Source organism: Chlorocebus sabaeus, chromosome 6 (assembly GCF_047675955.1).
Source record: "Chlorocebus sabaeus isolate Y175 chromosome 6, mChlSab1.0.hap1, whole genome shotgun sequence".
NCBI classification, from domain to species: Eukaryota; Metazoa; Chordata; class Mammalia; order Primates; family Cercopithecidae; genus Chlorocebus; species Chlorocebus sabaeus.
In genome coordinates, this window is record NC_132909.1 from 17,023,020 (window position 1) to 17,038,010 (window position 14,991).

The window sequence follows — 14,991 nt, forward strand, 5'->3', positions numbered from 1 at the left end:
CCTTCTGGAGTTTCCATGCAGGCTAGGCAGAACATCGGGGCATCAACAGTCTCTCAGTTTACCAGGTCTGTCCTCTGCTGCCAGGAAGACACCTGCTTCCTGCCAGGTTGCCTCCATAGGGGACTCAGTCCAGCCAGGCGGAATGGCCTTACGGGTTGTGTTCTCAGCAACGAGGAGCTGGGAGGAGGTGCGGGAGCCGCCAAGGTCTCAGGCAAGGTCAGGGGCTGACGGCAGGAAAGTTGGGGGAGCAGCATCAGAGGATAACGGGCCCAAGGCTCTGGGCTCGCTGCAGGCACTCTCTTGCCTTCTCCGCCTCTTCCCGGGGCCCCGTGCTGCCCCCTGCCTGCTTCATAGGAGCCCCAGGAAGCTCGGATCTTCCTTCTCTAGGCTCAAAACCCCCGCCATGGAGAAGGGAGGAATGCAAGTTTTATCTGTGGAACTGGAGGTTACTTGTTAAAGTCCCCTGACGTGGGGGGAAAAAGCAACGCAGCCCTAATCCTGAAGTTGAGGGCATCTGTGAGGCCCTGGTCCAGAGGGCAGGCAATGGCGGCCCCACCGCCCAGAGGCCAGTCCGTCCTGTCTCTCCCAGAGCTGATAAGAGGATAACGCGTTTCTCAGAGCCGGGGCTGGTGGGTATGCTTTGAGAGGGAAGGAGGAGGGGCAGCAGGCAAAGACAGGGATGGAGGTCTGCTCTCCCCAGTGCTGAGGATGGGAAGCTGTTTCTCCAGGCCTCCAGAACACAGTCTCAAGGGATGCCCGCCCCACACCGCCACGGCGGGCGAGGCCGCCTCTCAGGCGGTCCAGAAGCAGTTAGCTGTGTGCGTGTGCGCAAGCCTCGAGCCTCCTCTGTTTCCCGCCTTTTCTCAGGCATGCGTCGTTCCCTCCACCTCCGCTCTTGGGCCGGCCCGCGGCGTGAAGCTAGTGCGCAGGCGCCGAGCGTACTCGCCACCACCACCCACCACCCCCCACCCCCAATCTCGGAAGCATGGATTGGGGGGCGGAGACAGAGGGAGAAAGATCCCCCAGGAAAAGCGCAATAGGAGAACTAGGCGCCAGGAGAGGGAAGGCGGGGCTCCCTCCTCCAACGGTTCTCAGGCACAGCCACGCCTCCAGCGCTGGCGCCCCGCCTCGTCTTTGAGTTGGCAGAGGACCTGGCCCGCCCCCACCCCAGGCAGAGGCCCAGAGGCGCCCCACTTTTACCCCTTCAAAAGGCGGGCCGAGCCGCGTTCTAGGGGATCCCTCCCTGGGAAGGTGAGTGGGATGGCGAGACTGAGCCAGCACATGGGAGGCTTCCCAGCACATGGGAAGATCGGGACTTCCCTGCTGGGGTGCTCCCCGCGGGGCTCCGCACTAGTCCTGCCCGAAGGACGCTTTTCGCCGCCCCCAGGGCTTCCTTTTTGTTGGCCGCGAGCCCTTTAATGCGCGATAGGGGGCGGAGCCAGATCTTAAATTCTGGCGGTTGGGGGCGGAGCACGGCAGCGGAGGGAGACCGGGATTGGCTAGGGAGCAGGACCCAGAGAATAGCAAGCTCGGGATTGGGTAATAGGGGGGCCCGACGGTAGTGTGTAGCGAGGATTGGCCCTCCGGGCAGGGCCTCGCGGCTGGAATTGGCCCCCGCGCGAGGACCGCGGGGATTGATGGAGTCGGCCGGGGGAATGGAACCCGCTGAGGCCGCTATGGCCCCGGCCTCGAAGAATGCCAAAGAGGGCTCGAGGAGCCGCGGTCGCCGGCGGTGGCGAAAAGGCAAGGCCAAAGGTGAGCGCGCGGAGACCTGCAGCAGCCCGGAAGGAACCTCGTACATCCTGCGGGGGAGTGGGGACAGCGTGGACTGGCCCACTGCCACGAGGAGTGGGGGGGTCCGCGGACTGGCCCATTGCCGCTTGCGGGGAAAACGGGATGATCCACTGTGAGAAGGGGGTGATGTGACAGCCGAGAGGCCCACCCTGGCACAGGGACTAGCTGACGCCGGGATCGGCTTGGGAGCAGAGTCCGGAATGCGAGCCTCGTGGACCAAGGTTCCCGCTCGGATTCCGTATTCGCCGTGTGACCAAGGGCAACGGCTGCCCTCAGTGTTTTTCCACCTAGGGAATGGTTCAAGCGCCGATGTTCAGGGCTCCAGCGCTCTTGAGAGGATAAGGGGGAAGGAGGTTAGCAGGTGTTACTCAAAGAGGAAGTCTAGGGGTGAGTCAAGGAGAGGTAGGAGGAAGGGGCACCCATAGTGGAGAGTGCAGCGGGGCCAGTAAAGCTCATCGCAGTCCCGGCCTCCCACTTGGCAAGTCAGTCCATCCATCCATCCATCCATTGTCAGCCCACCTGCTTCAGCCGGCTCCACTGTGGCCTAACCCTGACCCCTACCCTTTCCAGGACAAGTGGCCCTGGCTTGGCTTCAGACCTGCACACCTGCCTCAGGAAAAGGAAAGGCCTGATTTCTCTAGGGTGTCCCATTATTTTCAGGTCTCAAAAGGCAGAACAAAGGCTGACAGACCAACAGAAATGCTGCAAGCCTCAGGCAGGGGCAGGTCCTCAGTTACAAGCAGTTATCAATCAGCATGGGGACCTGTGGGAAGTTCCCATGCAGGAAGGAAACTAACACCACCCCTCAGCCCCCGGGACCCCAAACTCATTGCTTCCCCTGCCATAGAACACATCATTAGCCCAGAATAGACCTGGAGTTGGCTCCAGACACATACGCAGGCTCAGACAGGCTCAGAGGGCAGACAGACTGAAGCCCAAGGGCACTCGCTGTCACAGCAAGACACTGAGCCCCACACCAGCATAGCATACCCAGAGGCAGTACAGACTGTAGTTAAGAAACGTGGGCGTTGGAGATCTGGTTCCTCAGGCTGGGAGCTGTGATGTGCTGGGCAGGAGACTCCCTCTTTCCCTGCCTCAGCTTTCTGAGCTCTAAAATGGGTATGATGATAGGAGTACCTCCTTTTGTGAGGTTAGAGTGAGTGCAGAGCATTTGGCACAGGCACACAGCAAACCCTCAGGAGAACTGAAGGTTATTGTTACTGTTAGTCCTCACTAGACAGTGAACATCCTAAAAGCAGGGCTGTATCTGCCTTGTTTACCCTGTACTTCCAGAGCTTGGTATGCCAGGCAAATAGGCACTCAAATATTTATTGGATGAATAAGTGAAGGAATGTGTGAACTGTAACAGAGATCACAATACTCATGCTTCCCTTGGGGTTGTCATGAGGAGTCAGAATCCAGTTGGGCAGGGCTCCCTGCAAAATGAGCCATTCACAAAGGCTCATTCCTGCAAACTCCAAGATTTGCCTGTCATTATTTCCTGAGGCCCCGCCCTCGTGCCAGGCTTTAGATAAATTAATCAGACCTCACTCCTGCCTCAAGGGCATCTGGGCTGGCTGGAGCAATCCTCGTCATCAGTTTCGTCTTGCCAGTAACTGGATGAGGCTAGTGTCCTTATGATCACCCCATTTCCCAGATGACGACACTGGGGCTCTGAGGGACCAAGGCCACCTAGGCTTCCTTACTTGGCCAGTGAGGGCAAAGAGATGGCTGCCCCAGCCTCCTCCAGGCAGGGAGTTTGTGGGCCCACAACTGCTGTGGTCCCAAATTTGATTCTGGGCTCAGGAGGTTCCAGTCACACAAATTCATTCAGCAGACATTCACTGAACACTGAGCTGTGCTAGGCCTGGGCTCTCGGTAGCAAGAACAGCTTCACAGTTGAGCTGAGGACACAGATGTTACTCAGATAAGACTATGATTGTAAACTGTCATAAATACAACAGAGAAAAATACCCTGGGAAGATAGAATTGGGAGGCTTCCCAAGGAGGCAATATTGGACCCAAGGATGGAGAGGCGTTAAGTGTGCAGGGGGCAGGAAGGGGAACAGAGTGGACAGGATGGAGAAAGACCTGAGGCTTGAGGAAGCATTGAGTTACAGTGCAGAGGGAGCTCAGCCAGGGCCAGGAGGAAGAGAAAGAGGAAACAGCTCAGGCAGGTTAAGAGAGGAGGATGGTAGCTGGGTACAGTGGCTCACACCTGTAATCCTGGCACTTTGGGAGGCCAAGGTGGGAGGACCCGTTGAGTCCAGTAGTTTGAGGCCAGCATGGGCAACATAGTAAGACCCCATCTCTTTTTTTTTTTTGAGACGGAGTCTCGCTCTGTCGCCCAGGCTGGAGTGCAGTGGCGCGATCTCGGCTCACTGCAAGCTCCGCCTCCCGGGTTCCCGCCATTCTCCTGCCTCAGCCTCCCGAGTAGCTGGGACTACAGGCGCCCGCCACCTCGCCCCGCTAGTTTTTTCTATTTTTTAGTAGAGACGGGGTTTCACCGTGTTAGCCAGGATGGTCTCGATCTCCTGACCTCGTGATCCGCCCGTCTCGGCCTCCCAAAGTGCTGGGATTACAGGCTTGAGCCACCGCGCCCGGCCTGCAAGACCCCATCTCTACCAAAAATACAAACATTAGCCAGGCATTGTCGGGTGTACCTGTAGTCCCAGCTACTTGGGAGGCTGAGGTGGGAGGATCAATTGAGCCCAGGAGGTTGAGGCTGCAGTGAGCTGTGATGGCACCACTGTACTCCAGCCGGGGCAACAATGAGACTTTGTCTCAAAAAGAGAGAGGCCAGGCGCAGTGGCTCACGCCTGTAATCCCAGCACTTTGGGAGGCTGAGACGGGTGGATCACGAGGTCAGGAGATCGAGACCATCCTGGCTAACATGGTGAAACTCCGTCTCTACTAAAAATACAAAAAAATTAGCCGGGTGCGGTGGCGGGCGCCTGTAGTCCCAGCTACTTGGGAAGCTGAGGCAAGAGAATGGCGTGAACCCGGGAGGCGGAGCTTGCAGTGAGCCGAGATCGAGCCACCGCACTCCAGCCTGGGCAACTAAGCAAGACTCCGTCTCAAAAAAAAAAAAAAGAGAGAGAGAGGAGGATGGTACCTGGCTTGGGAGGCCATGTCCAGGATTGGGGGCTTTATCCTGAAAGCAAAGGAGAGGGTGTTGAAGGGTTGGAAGTGTGTGAACAGATTTATGTTTTAGAAGGATCCTGTGGCTGCTATGCAGACAACAAAGAGAACAAAATCAGAAATATATAAAGAGCTGTCACAGTCACCCAGATAATGATGCTACAGCCTGCACCAGGGAGGAGGCAGTGGAGGTGGGGAGAAGGGCCAGGTTCCAGAGGCCTTTGGTAGGCAGAGTGGGCAGGACTAGGGGATGGATTACATGGGAGTTGGTGTGTGGGGAGGTGGCCAGGATGACATCCTGGGTTCCAGCTTAAGCAAATGGGGAGAGGTTTGTTCTCAACACACGCAGAAACCAAGATATGCACAAGCATGTATATCCGTTTATACATAAACAAATACACCCACACAAGCTCACAGGCCAAGAGAAACAGAGACACAGATACATTCACAGGCTAAGAAACACACATAGGCCATAACACTTGCATACAAACATTCATACCTTCAAACGTACCAGTGCCGACGGACACAGGCCAGGACACGCTAGCCATGACACATACCTGCAGAGGTGCATATGTACACATGAACCCCAGAGACCCTCACACCTGACCAGAAAGCATATACTTTGAAGCACAGACAGAGGGTGCAGCACACAGAAACAGCAGAGATCAGCAGCGCTGCCCTGGAGCTGCCCCCCGCTGGCCATGTGACCCCAGGTGGTCATGTCACCTTTCTGTACCTCAATTTTGTCATCTGCCAAAAGGGATGATAATGGTCCCTCCCTCATGGGTTGTGGGGCAGGTGACATGAGTCACTTCACATACAACACATAAAGAAATCTCATCACCTCCTTTGAGAATGAAAAAAAAAAAAAACACAAGAAAAGAAATCCCAGCACTTTGGGAGACCGAGGTAGGAGGACTGCTTGAGTGCAGGAGTTCGAGACCAGTCTAGGCAACATAGCTAGATTTGATCCGTATTTCTAAATTCACACACACACACACAGAGAAAGAGACCAGGCACCAGGCACGCAGAGACTGTTGGTGCAATGTTTGCTCTTTTATTCAGCCACTCATTGTCCCCGCCTGCATCTGATTCCAGGCTTCCCGGCTTCAGAAGCCTTTGCTTCCTCCCAGGCCCCAGACCTGGCCCTTCCTTCATCCCCCATCCACCCCCACCCCACTTCCTTCCCCACCGCCCTCCTTATTCCTGCTCAGTCCCCAGGAGTCGGATTCAGCTGTCCAGAAACTCTTTAGGGCAAAGAAAGGTCCAGTGCCCAGTAAAAGCCAAATCCCCTCTGCCCTACCTCTGCCCTAGTCTGCACCCACGGCCCCAGTGGGCCTGCCCCTGCCCCAGTGCCCTCTGCCAGGGATTCCTGGCGAGTTTCTGGCAGCCTCAACATCCCTTCCTGCCAGCTCCACCCAGCCTAGCCCTCAGGGAGCAGCCTGGAACAGGACAAAGGGCAGAGCTCTGGAGTCCTTAGTGCCTGGGTCCAGCCCCTTCCCCACTCCTTTGTGTAGTCACTTGTTTTGTCGGAAATGTCACCTCTCCTCATCTTTTTATCTTTTTTTTTTTTTTTGAGACAGAGTTTCACTCTTGTTGCTCAGGCTGGAGTGCGATGGTGTGATCTCTTCTCACCGCAACCTCCGTCTCCCGGGTTCAAGCAATTCTTCTGCCTCAGCCTCCCGAGTAGCTAGGACTACAGGCATGCGCCACCACACCCGGCTAATTTTGTATTTTTAGTAGAGACAGGGTTTCTCCATGTTGGCCAGGCTAGTCTCGAACTCCCGACCTCAGGTGATCCACCCGCCTCGGCCTCCCAAAGTGCTGGGATTACAGGCATGAGCCACTGCGCCCAGCCCCCTCTCCTTACCTTAAAAGATCCCTACCAGCATGGATGCTACCACTTTAGCAAGGGATGGCAGTGCACCAGGCACTGCCTAAGGGCTGAATAAAACAGGCAAAAGTCCCTGCCCTCAGGGAACTTACAATCTAGTGGGGGAGACAGAGAGCAAACAATATAAATTCAGGCATGTCTCAGAGATATTTGGGGTTTGGTTCCAGACCACTTGATAAAGCAAGTCACACAAATTTGTTGGTTGCCCAGTGGATAGAAAAGTTATGTTTACACTATCCTATAGTCTATTAAGTGTACAATAACATATGTCTAAAAATACCATGTACATATTTTTGTTTGTTTGTTTGTTTTTTCTGTAGAGATGGAATCTCACTATGTTGCCCAGGCTGGTCTCAAACTCCTAGCCTCAAGTGAGCCTCCTGCCTTGACCTCCCAAAGTGCCGGGATTACAAGCATGAGCTACCACGGCTGGCCCCATACTATGCTAATGATCATCTGAGCCTTCAGCAAATCCTCATCTTTTTGCTGGTGGAGGGTCTTGCCCCAGTGGTAGTGGCTGCTGACTCACGAGGGTGGTGGTTGTGGAAAGTGGCTGTGGCAGTTTCTTAAAATAAGGTAACAATGAAGTTTTCTGCTTAAATTAACTCTTTCACAAAACAGTTCTCTGTAGCATGTGATGCTGTTTGATACCATTTTGGCCACAGTAGAACTTTCAAAATTGGGGTCAGGCCAGGCACAGTGGCTCACGCCTATTATCCCAGCACTTTGGGAGGCCGAGGTGGGCAAATCACCCAAGGTCAGGAGTTTGAGACCAGCCTGGCCAATATGGTAAAACCCCGTCTCTACTAAAAATTCTAAAATTAGCTGGGCATGGTGGCAGGCGCCTGTAGTCCCAGCTACTTGGGAAGCTGAGGCAGGAGAATCACTCGAACCTGGAAGGCGGAGGTTGCAGTGAGCCAAGATCACACCATTGTACCCCAGCCTGGGCAACAAGAGTGAAACTTGTCTCGGAAAAAAAAAAAAAAAGGGGGGGTCAGTCCTGTCAAAGCCTGCTGGTGCTTTATCAGCCAAGTCTATGTCATAGTCTAAATCCTTTGTTGCCATTATTCCTGGCTATCAAATGTATTTCTTTTTTTTAATTTTTTTTTTTTTTTTTTTTTTTTGGAGATGGGGAGGGTCTCACTATGTTACCCAGGTTAATCTCAAACTGGTCTCAAGCTGTCTTCCTGCCTTGGCCTCCCAAAGTGCTGCAAGTACAAGTGTAAGCTACTGCACCCAGCCTACAAAATGTATTTCTATTTTAAAATGTATTTCTATTTTTTATTATTTAGTAAGACTTAGAGCTAGGCATGGTGGCACATGCCTATAATCCCAGCTATTCAAGAGGCTGAGGCAGGAGGATCACTTGAGGTCCGGTGTTCAAGACCAGCCTAGGCAACACAGCCCTATCTCTTAAAAAATACAAAAAGTTAGCCACATGCAGTGGCTCTCACCTGTAATCCCAGCTACTCAAGAGGCCAAGGCAGGAGGATCTCTTGAGGCCTGGAGTTCAAAACCAGCTACCTAGGCAACGTCGCAAGACTCTGTCTCTAAAAACCTGAAAAAAAAAAAAAAATGAACCAGGCATGGTGGTGCCCATCTGTAGTCCCCGCTACTCAGGAGGCTGCAGTGGGAGGATCACCTGAGCCCAGAAGTTCAAGGCTGCAATGAGCTATGATCGCACCACTGCACGCCAACCCGGGTGACACAGCAGGAATCCATCTCTAAAACTGAAATTAAAAAAATAATAATAACAAATAATAAGACTTAAAAGTTGAAATTATTCCTTGGCCGGTGGGCTGCAGAACAGATGTGTTAGCAGGCAGGAAAACAACATTAATCCACTCGTATGGCTCCACCAGGGCTCTCTGGTGACCACGTGCATTGTCATTGAGAAATATTTTGTTTTTTTCTGTGCAGTCCGTCTCAACAGTGGGCTTGAAATATTCAGTAAACCATGCTATAAACAGACATGCTGTCATCTAGGCTTTGTTCCATTTAAGAGCACAGGCAGAGTACATTTGGTGTAATCCTGAGGGCCCTAGGATTTCTGGAATGATAAATGAGCACCGACTTCAACTGAGTCACCAGCTGCATTAGCCCCTAATAAGGGGGTCAGCCTGGCCTTGAAGCTTTGGAGCCAGGCACTGACCTCCCCTCCAGCTATGAAAGTCCTAGATGGCATCTTCTTCCAATACGTAGTGGTTTCATCTACACTGAAAATATGTTGCTTAAGGCAGCCGTCTTCATCAATGATCTTGGCTAGATCTGGATCACTTGCTGCAGCTCCTCCAGCAGCGCTTGCCACATCACCTTGCAATTTTTTTTTTTTTTTTTTTTTTTTTGAGATGAAGTTTCTCTCTTGTTGCTCAGGCTGGAGTGCAGTGGCACCATCTTGGCTCACTGCAAGCTCCGCCTCCCAGGTTCAAGTGATTCTCCTGCCTCAGCCTCCCAAGTAGCTGGGATTACAGGCATGTACCACCACCATGCCTAGCTAATTTTTTGTATTTTAAGTAGACACGGGGTTTCTCCATGTTGGTCAGGCTGGTCTCAAACTCCTGACCTCAGGTGATCTGCTTGCCTCAGCCTCCCAAAGTGCTGGGATTACAGGCGTGAGCCACGGTGCCCGGCTGTCACCCTGCGCTTTTATGTTACAGAGATGCCTTCTTTCCTTAAACCTCATGAATCCACCTCTGCTAGCTTCCAACCTTTTTTCTGCAGTTTCCTCACCTCTCTCACCCTTCATAGAATTGAAGAAGGATAGGGCTTTGCTCGGGATTAGGCTTTGGCTTAAGGAAATGTGGCTGGTTTGACCTTCTATCCAGACCATTCAAACTTTCTCCAGATCCACAATAAGGCTGGTTCACTTTCTGGGTTTTTTTGTGTTTTTTTTTTGGTTTTTTTTTTTTTTTTTTTTTTTTTGCAGACAGAGTCTCATTCTGTCACCCAGGCTGGAGTGCAGTGGCGTGATCTTGGCTCACTGCGAGCTCCGCCTTCCAGGTTCACGCCATTCTCCTGCCTCAGCCTCCCTAGTAGCTGGGACTACAGGTGCCCACCACCACACCTGGCTAATTTTTTTGTATTCTTAGTAGAGACGGGGTTTCACCATGTTAGCCAGAATGGTCTCAATCTCCTGACCTCGTGATCCGCCCACCTTGGCCTCCCAAAGTGCTAGGATTATAGGCGTGAGCCACCACACCTGGCCAAGGCTGGTTCACTTTCTTATCATTCACGTGTTCACTGGAGTAGCACTTTTAATTACTTTCATGAATTTTTCCTTTGCATTCACAACTTGGCTAACTGGCAGAAGAGGCCTAGTTTTTAGCCTGTTTCTGCATTCGACATGTCTTCCTTACTAAGCTTAATCACTTCTAGCTTTTGATTTAAAGTGAGAGACATGAGACTTTTCTTTCACTTGAACACTTCGAGGTCATTGTAGGGTTATTAATTGGCCAGATTTCTATTTTAATTTATATTTTATTTTTCATTTCATTTCATTTATTTGAGACAGAGTCTCGCTCTATTACCCAGGCTGGAGTACAATGGTGTGATCTTGGCTCACTACAACCTCCGCCTCCCGGGTTCAAGCGATTCTCCTGCCACAGTGTCCCGAGTAGCTGGGATTACAGGCACACACCACCACACCTGGCTAATTTTTTATTTTTAGTAGAGATGGGGTTTCACCATGTTGGCCAGGCTGGTCTCAAACTCCTGACCTCAAGTGATCCACCCGCCTCAGCCTCCCAAAGTTCTGGGATTACAGGCGTGAGCCACCACACCCGGCCTCAATAGTGTATGTCTCAGGGAATATGGAGGCTCGAGGAGAAGAGAGATGGGGGAAATGGCTGGTCAATGGAGCAGTCAGAACACACACAACATTAATCAGTAAAGTTCACCCTCTTACGTGAACATGGTTGGTGGTGCCCCCAATTACAATAGTAACACCAGAGATCATTGATCACAGATCATCATAACAGATATAATAATAATGAAAAAGTGTGAAACACTGTGAAAATTACCAAAATGTGACACAGAGACACGAAGTGAGCTCCTGCTGTCAGAAAAATGGTGCCAACAGACTTGTTTGAAACAGGGTTGCTACAAACCTTCAATTTGTAAAAAATGCAATACGTGCGAGGCATAGTAAAGCAAGGTATTCCTGTAGTAAATTGTATAGTATGCTAGACGGTGACAAGTGCCGCAGAGAAAAATCACCCAATACACCATCTCAGGAAGGCCGAGTGAGCCCACAAAGCAAACCATATGCAGAACACACGGGCCATGGCCCCACTTATAAACCCTGTCTCCCATCCTGAGCCAGCAGAACGACCAAGTGCAGTTTCCAGATGAGGAAAACAGACTTATCCAGGGTTGCCAGCAAGGGCTTGGGCCATCATCCCATTTTCTCTTTCTTTCTTTCCTTCTTCTTTCCTTCTTTCTTTCTTTCCTTCGTCCTTTCCTTTTTTTTTTTTTTTTTGAGACGGAGTCTTGCTCTGTCACCCGAGCTAGAGTGCAGTGGCGTGATCTCCGCTCACTGCAAACTCCACCTCCTGGGTTCACGCCATTCTCCTGCCTCAGCCTCCTGAGTAGCTGGGACTACAGGTGCCCGCCACTGCGCCTGGCTACTTTTTTGTATTTTTAGTAGAGACGGGGTTTCACTGTGTTAGCCAGGATGATCTCGATCTCCTGACTTCATGATCCACCCGCCTCAGCCTCCCAAAATGCTGGGATTACAAGCGTGAGCCACCGCGCCCAGCCTCCTTTCTTCCTTTCTTTTCTGACAGAGTCTCGCTGTATCGCCAGGCTGGAGTGCAGTGGCGTGATCCCGGCTCACTGCAACCTCCGCGTCCTGGGTTCAAGCCATTCTCCTGCCTCAGCCTCCCAATAACTGGGACTACAGGCATGCGCCACCATACCACTAATTTTTGTATTTTTAGTAGAGACAGGGTTTCACCATGTTGGTCAGGATGGTCTCAATTTCCTGCCCTTGTGATCCACCCACCTTGGCCTTCCAAAGTGCTGGGATTATAGGCATGAGCCACTGTGCCTAGCCCACATCGTCCCATTTTCACAGCTGCAAGCCTAACACTGACTATCCGCCAGCCCTGGGAAGGGGCAGTCCTCTCCCGAGCTAACTAGCCCCTCTGCCCTCACTCTGCCTCTTCATGCCTTCCTTCCTGCTTCAGATATCCACTGAGCATCTGCTATGTGCCAGATCCCATGGTGGGCCCCAGGGCCACCTGGGGGATGACAGTCCGGGACAGAAGATTCACCTCCAGCCAAGCAAATGACTCTGAGGCCTCAGGGCCCCTTAGTCACACAGGCCCCTTCCAAGGCCCTAATCTTTTTTTTTTTTTTTTTAAAAACAGAATCTCACTTTGTCACCCAGGCTGGAGTGCAGTGGCACGATCTTGGCTCACTGCAAGCTCCGCCTCCCGGATTCACGCCATTCTCCTGCCTCAACCTCCTGAGTAGCTGAGACTACAGGCGCCCACCACCACGCCTGGCTAACTTTTTGTATTTCTAGTAGAGACGGGGTTTCACTGTATTATCCAGGATGGTCTCGATCTCCAGACCTCATGATCCGCCCGCCTCAGCCTCCCAAAGTGCTGGGATTACAGGCGTGAGCTACTACGCCCGGCCCAAGGCCCTAATCTTGTATTTGTAATTCTGTATTTCTTCTTCCCAAAGGGCCATGCCCCTGTACCTTATAAGTTTCATGGCTCCATAAAACCTAGTCCTGTCCTGGGGGAGATGAACAAACATGTAGACAAATTATAAAGTGTCAAATGGCAGGATGGAACAGAACTAGGTATCATGGCAGAAAATAATGGGGGCATGCATATCTTAGATGGGGAGGAGCAACTGGGGAGTACTTCTTTGAGGTGACAAGCTGAGGCCAGACAAGGAGTGCGTGGAATGACATAGGTGAATGACATGGGTGAAGCATCTCTCTGAGCCTCTGTTTCCCTATGTGTGAGGTGGGGAGGCCAATCACAGCAGGGTGGGCTGAGAGGGGTAAGTGGCAGATCCAGGGTACCCAGTGTGTTCAACCACCCAGTAGGACCAGCAGGCAGCTCAGGCCCCTAGCTGAGCCTGGCACTGCCCTTAATCGGCTTTTGTCCTTCCAGGAGGGACAGGCAGGGCTGGCTACCTCCTCTCTCCCCCCAACAGCTGGGGCTGGCTGTGCCAGGGCCAGACTAGGAGGCGGGAGCTGAGATCACTGGGCCTTTGGCTTCCTGAGTCCTCTCTGGGGAGAGAGGGCAGCCTGGCTGGGTGAGAGGGGACAGTTTGTTCAGGACTGGGGCTGGGACTCCTGAGTCCTAAAGGATGAAGGGGCTGGGGCCCTGGACTCCTGGGTCTGAGGGAGGAGGGGCTGTGGGTGTGAACTCCTGGGTTCTAAGGCAGAGGAGCCTGTAGCAGGACTACCAGTTGAGCTGAGTCTGGGAGCAGGTGGGGGGCAGGGCAGGGAGCTGGGCCCTCTACTCTGTTTACAGCACGTGGTCCTCACTGATCTTTCTGGGTGGGAGGTGGCTTGTGCGGCTACACCCTGGGCAGGCCAGCCCCGCCCCTGGGTTTATAGCCCCAGGCTGCTACTGGCACAAGCCACAGACCAGCAGTCTCAGCCCAGGGGAGCTCGGAAGATGCCTAGGAGGGGTGAGTGTGCAGCCAGCTGAGAGACAGGAATGGCCGCTGCCAGGCCCCAGGACTTAGAAGGGAAAGGAAATACCTTCTTCTAGGGGAATAGGCAAGGTGCTGGGCTTTGGGAGGGAAGTCCCTGGAGCAGATGGTAGCATTCCACCAACGGCAGCTTGTTCAGGACCTGAGTGACAAGGCATCCAAGAAACAGGACGGCCTGAATGCCTGGGAAAGGATCTCAGAGGGAAGATCATTGGGGACCGGGAAGTGTGGTGAATCAGACGTAGTCCAGGGCAAATTTTGAGATGTGGTTTCCAGAGTTCTAGCAGGGAGCCCCACGTAAGTGTGGCTGTGGACTCAGAGAGCTAGATTTACAAAAGCTCTGCCACTTGCAGTGCAGCTTTAACCTCCTCACTTAAAACCTGAGCCTCGGCAGGGCGCGGTGGCTCAAGCCTGTAATCCCAGCACTTTGGGAGGCTGAGGCAGGCAGATCTGAAGTCAGGAGATCAAGACCATCCTGGCTAACATGGTGAAACCCTGCCTCTACTAAAAATACAAAAAATTAGCTGGGCATGGTGGCGGACGCCTGTAGTCCCAGCTACTCAGGAGGTTGAGGCAGGAGAATGGCGTGAACCTGGGAGGCGGAGCTTGCAGTGAGCTGAGATCGCACCACTGCTCTCCAGCCTGGGCAACAGAGCGAGACTCCATCTCAGAAAAAAAAAAACCTGAGCCTCAGTTTCCTCTCCTGTAAAATGGGGATGCTGGCAACAATAGAGATTTGAACCTAGGTGACATGGGTCCCAGAGGGTTAGTGCGCTAAAGCAACAAACACACAGAAAGCTCTCAGCCCGGGACCTGCGCGGATATGCTCAAGGTCGATAACAGCGATGAGTATCGCTGTTCCAGGCAGGGGAGCAGGGCCGGCCATGCAACCCAGGACCTGTGGACAAGCCTGAAGGCCAAGGGACCCCACTGGGGGAGAAGCAAGACTGAGTTTTTGGGATCTCTCAGAGAAACAGGGAGGGAACTGGGATTTGGAGGGGCTTCCACAGCCAGACTTGAAGAACGAGGAATGACTCATCAGTGAAGTCTAGAATTGTGAACTCCCAAGTTCAGGGAGAGCTGCGCTTGGGGACCAGGGTCCGGAGAGATGGGAATGAGAGGACTCGGGCTGAACTCTCCCAAATGTTGTTGGAGGGGAAGGGCCTGTGGGTAGCACTTGGGGCCTAAGAAGGAAAGATGGGATGGAGGACCTGGACTCTGGGGTCCTGAGAGTGGGGACCAACTGGAGGTCTAGACTTCTTGGAATCTAGAAGGAGTCTTGGGCCCCAGGAGAGTTCATGGAAACAGGTGCCTGGACTCTTGGGTCCCTGGAAGGAAGAAAGGACTGGCAGTCTCCTGGATCATAGGAGAGATGAATGAGTTAGGGAAGCAGAGTCATGTGGGCTCAGGGAATGTCTGGATTCCTGGGTCCGAGGGATAGGAGGCCAGGGCAGCAAGTTTCTGAGTCCCAAAGAGGTGAC

At 52.8% G+C, this 14,991-nt stretch overlaps 1 protein-coding gene and 1 long non-coding RNA gene across 7 annotated transcripts in view; one reads left to right on the plus strand and one right to left on the minus strand.

Annotated features, from left to right (window-relative positions):
* LOC140711854 (uncharacterized) overlaps positions 1-1,161 on the minus strand; it is a 591,910-nt gene extending 590,749 nt beyond the window's left edge. For all 3 annotated transcript variants that reach the window (XR_012093165.1, XR_012093163.1, XR_012093164.1), the window contains exon 1: positions 1-1,161. This is a non-coding gene — a long non-coding RNA (uncharacterized lncRNA).
* The window catches only part of LIPE (lipase E, hormone sensitive type), a 23,820-nt gene continuing 9,973 nt past the window's right edge, over positions 1,145-14,991 (plus strand). Inside the window, exons 1-2 of one of the 4 annotated variants that reach the window (XM_073016394.1) lie at positions 1,648-1,755; positions 7,150-7,405. Coding sequence is in view for 2 of the 4 variants with exons in the window: in XM_073016392.1 (XP_072872493.1) it covers positions 1,638-1,755 (118 nt within the window). In the remaining 2 variants the exon portion in view is untranslated. Of the gene's footprint in view, positions 1,252-1,396; positions 1,756-7,149; positions 7,406-13,112; positions 13,487-14,991 lie in introns of those variants that run through there. The other 3 variants (XM_073016395.1, XM_073016392.1, XM_073016393.1) reach the window with 3 other exon arrangements.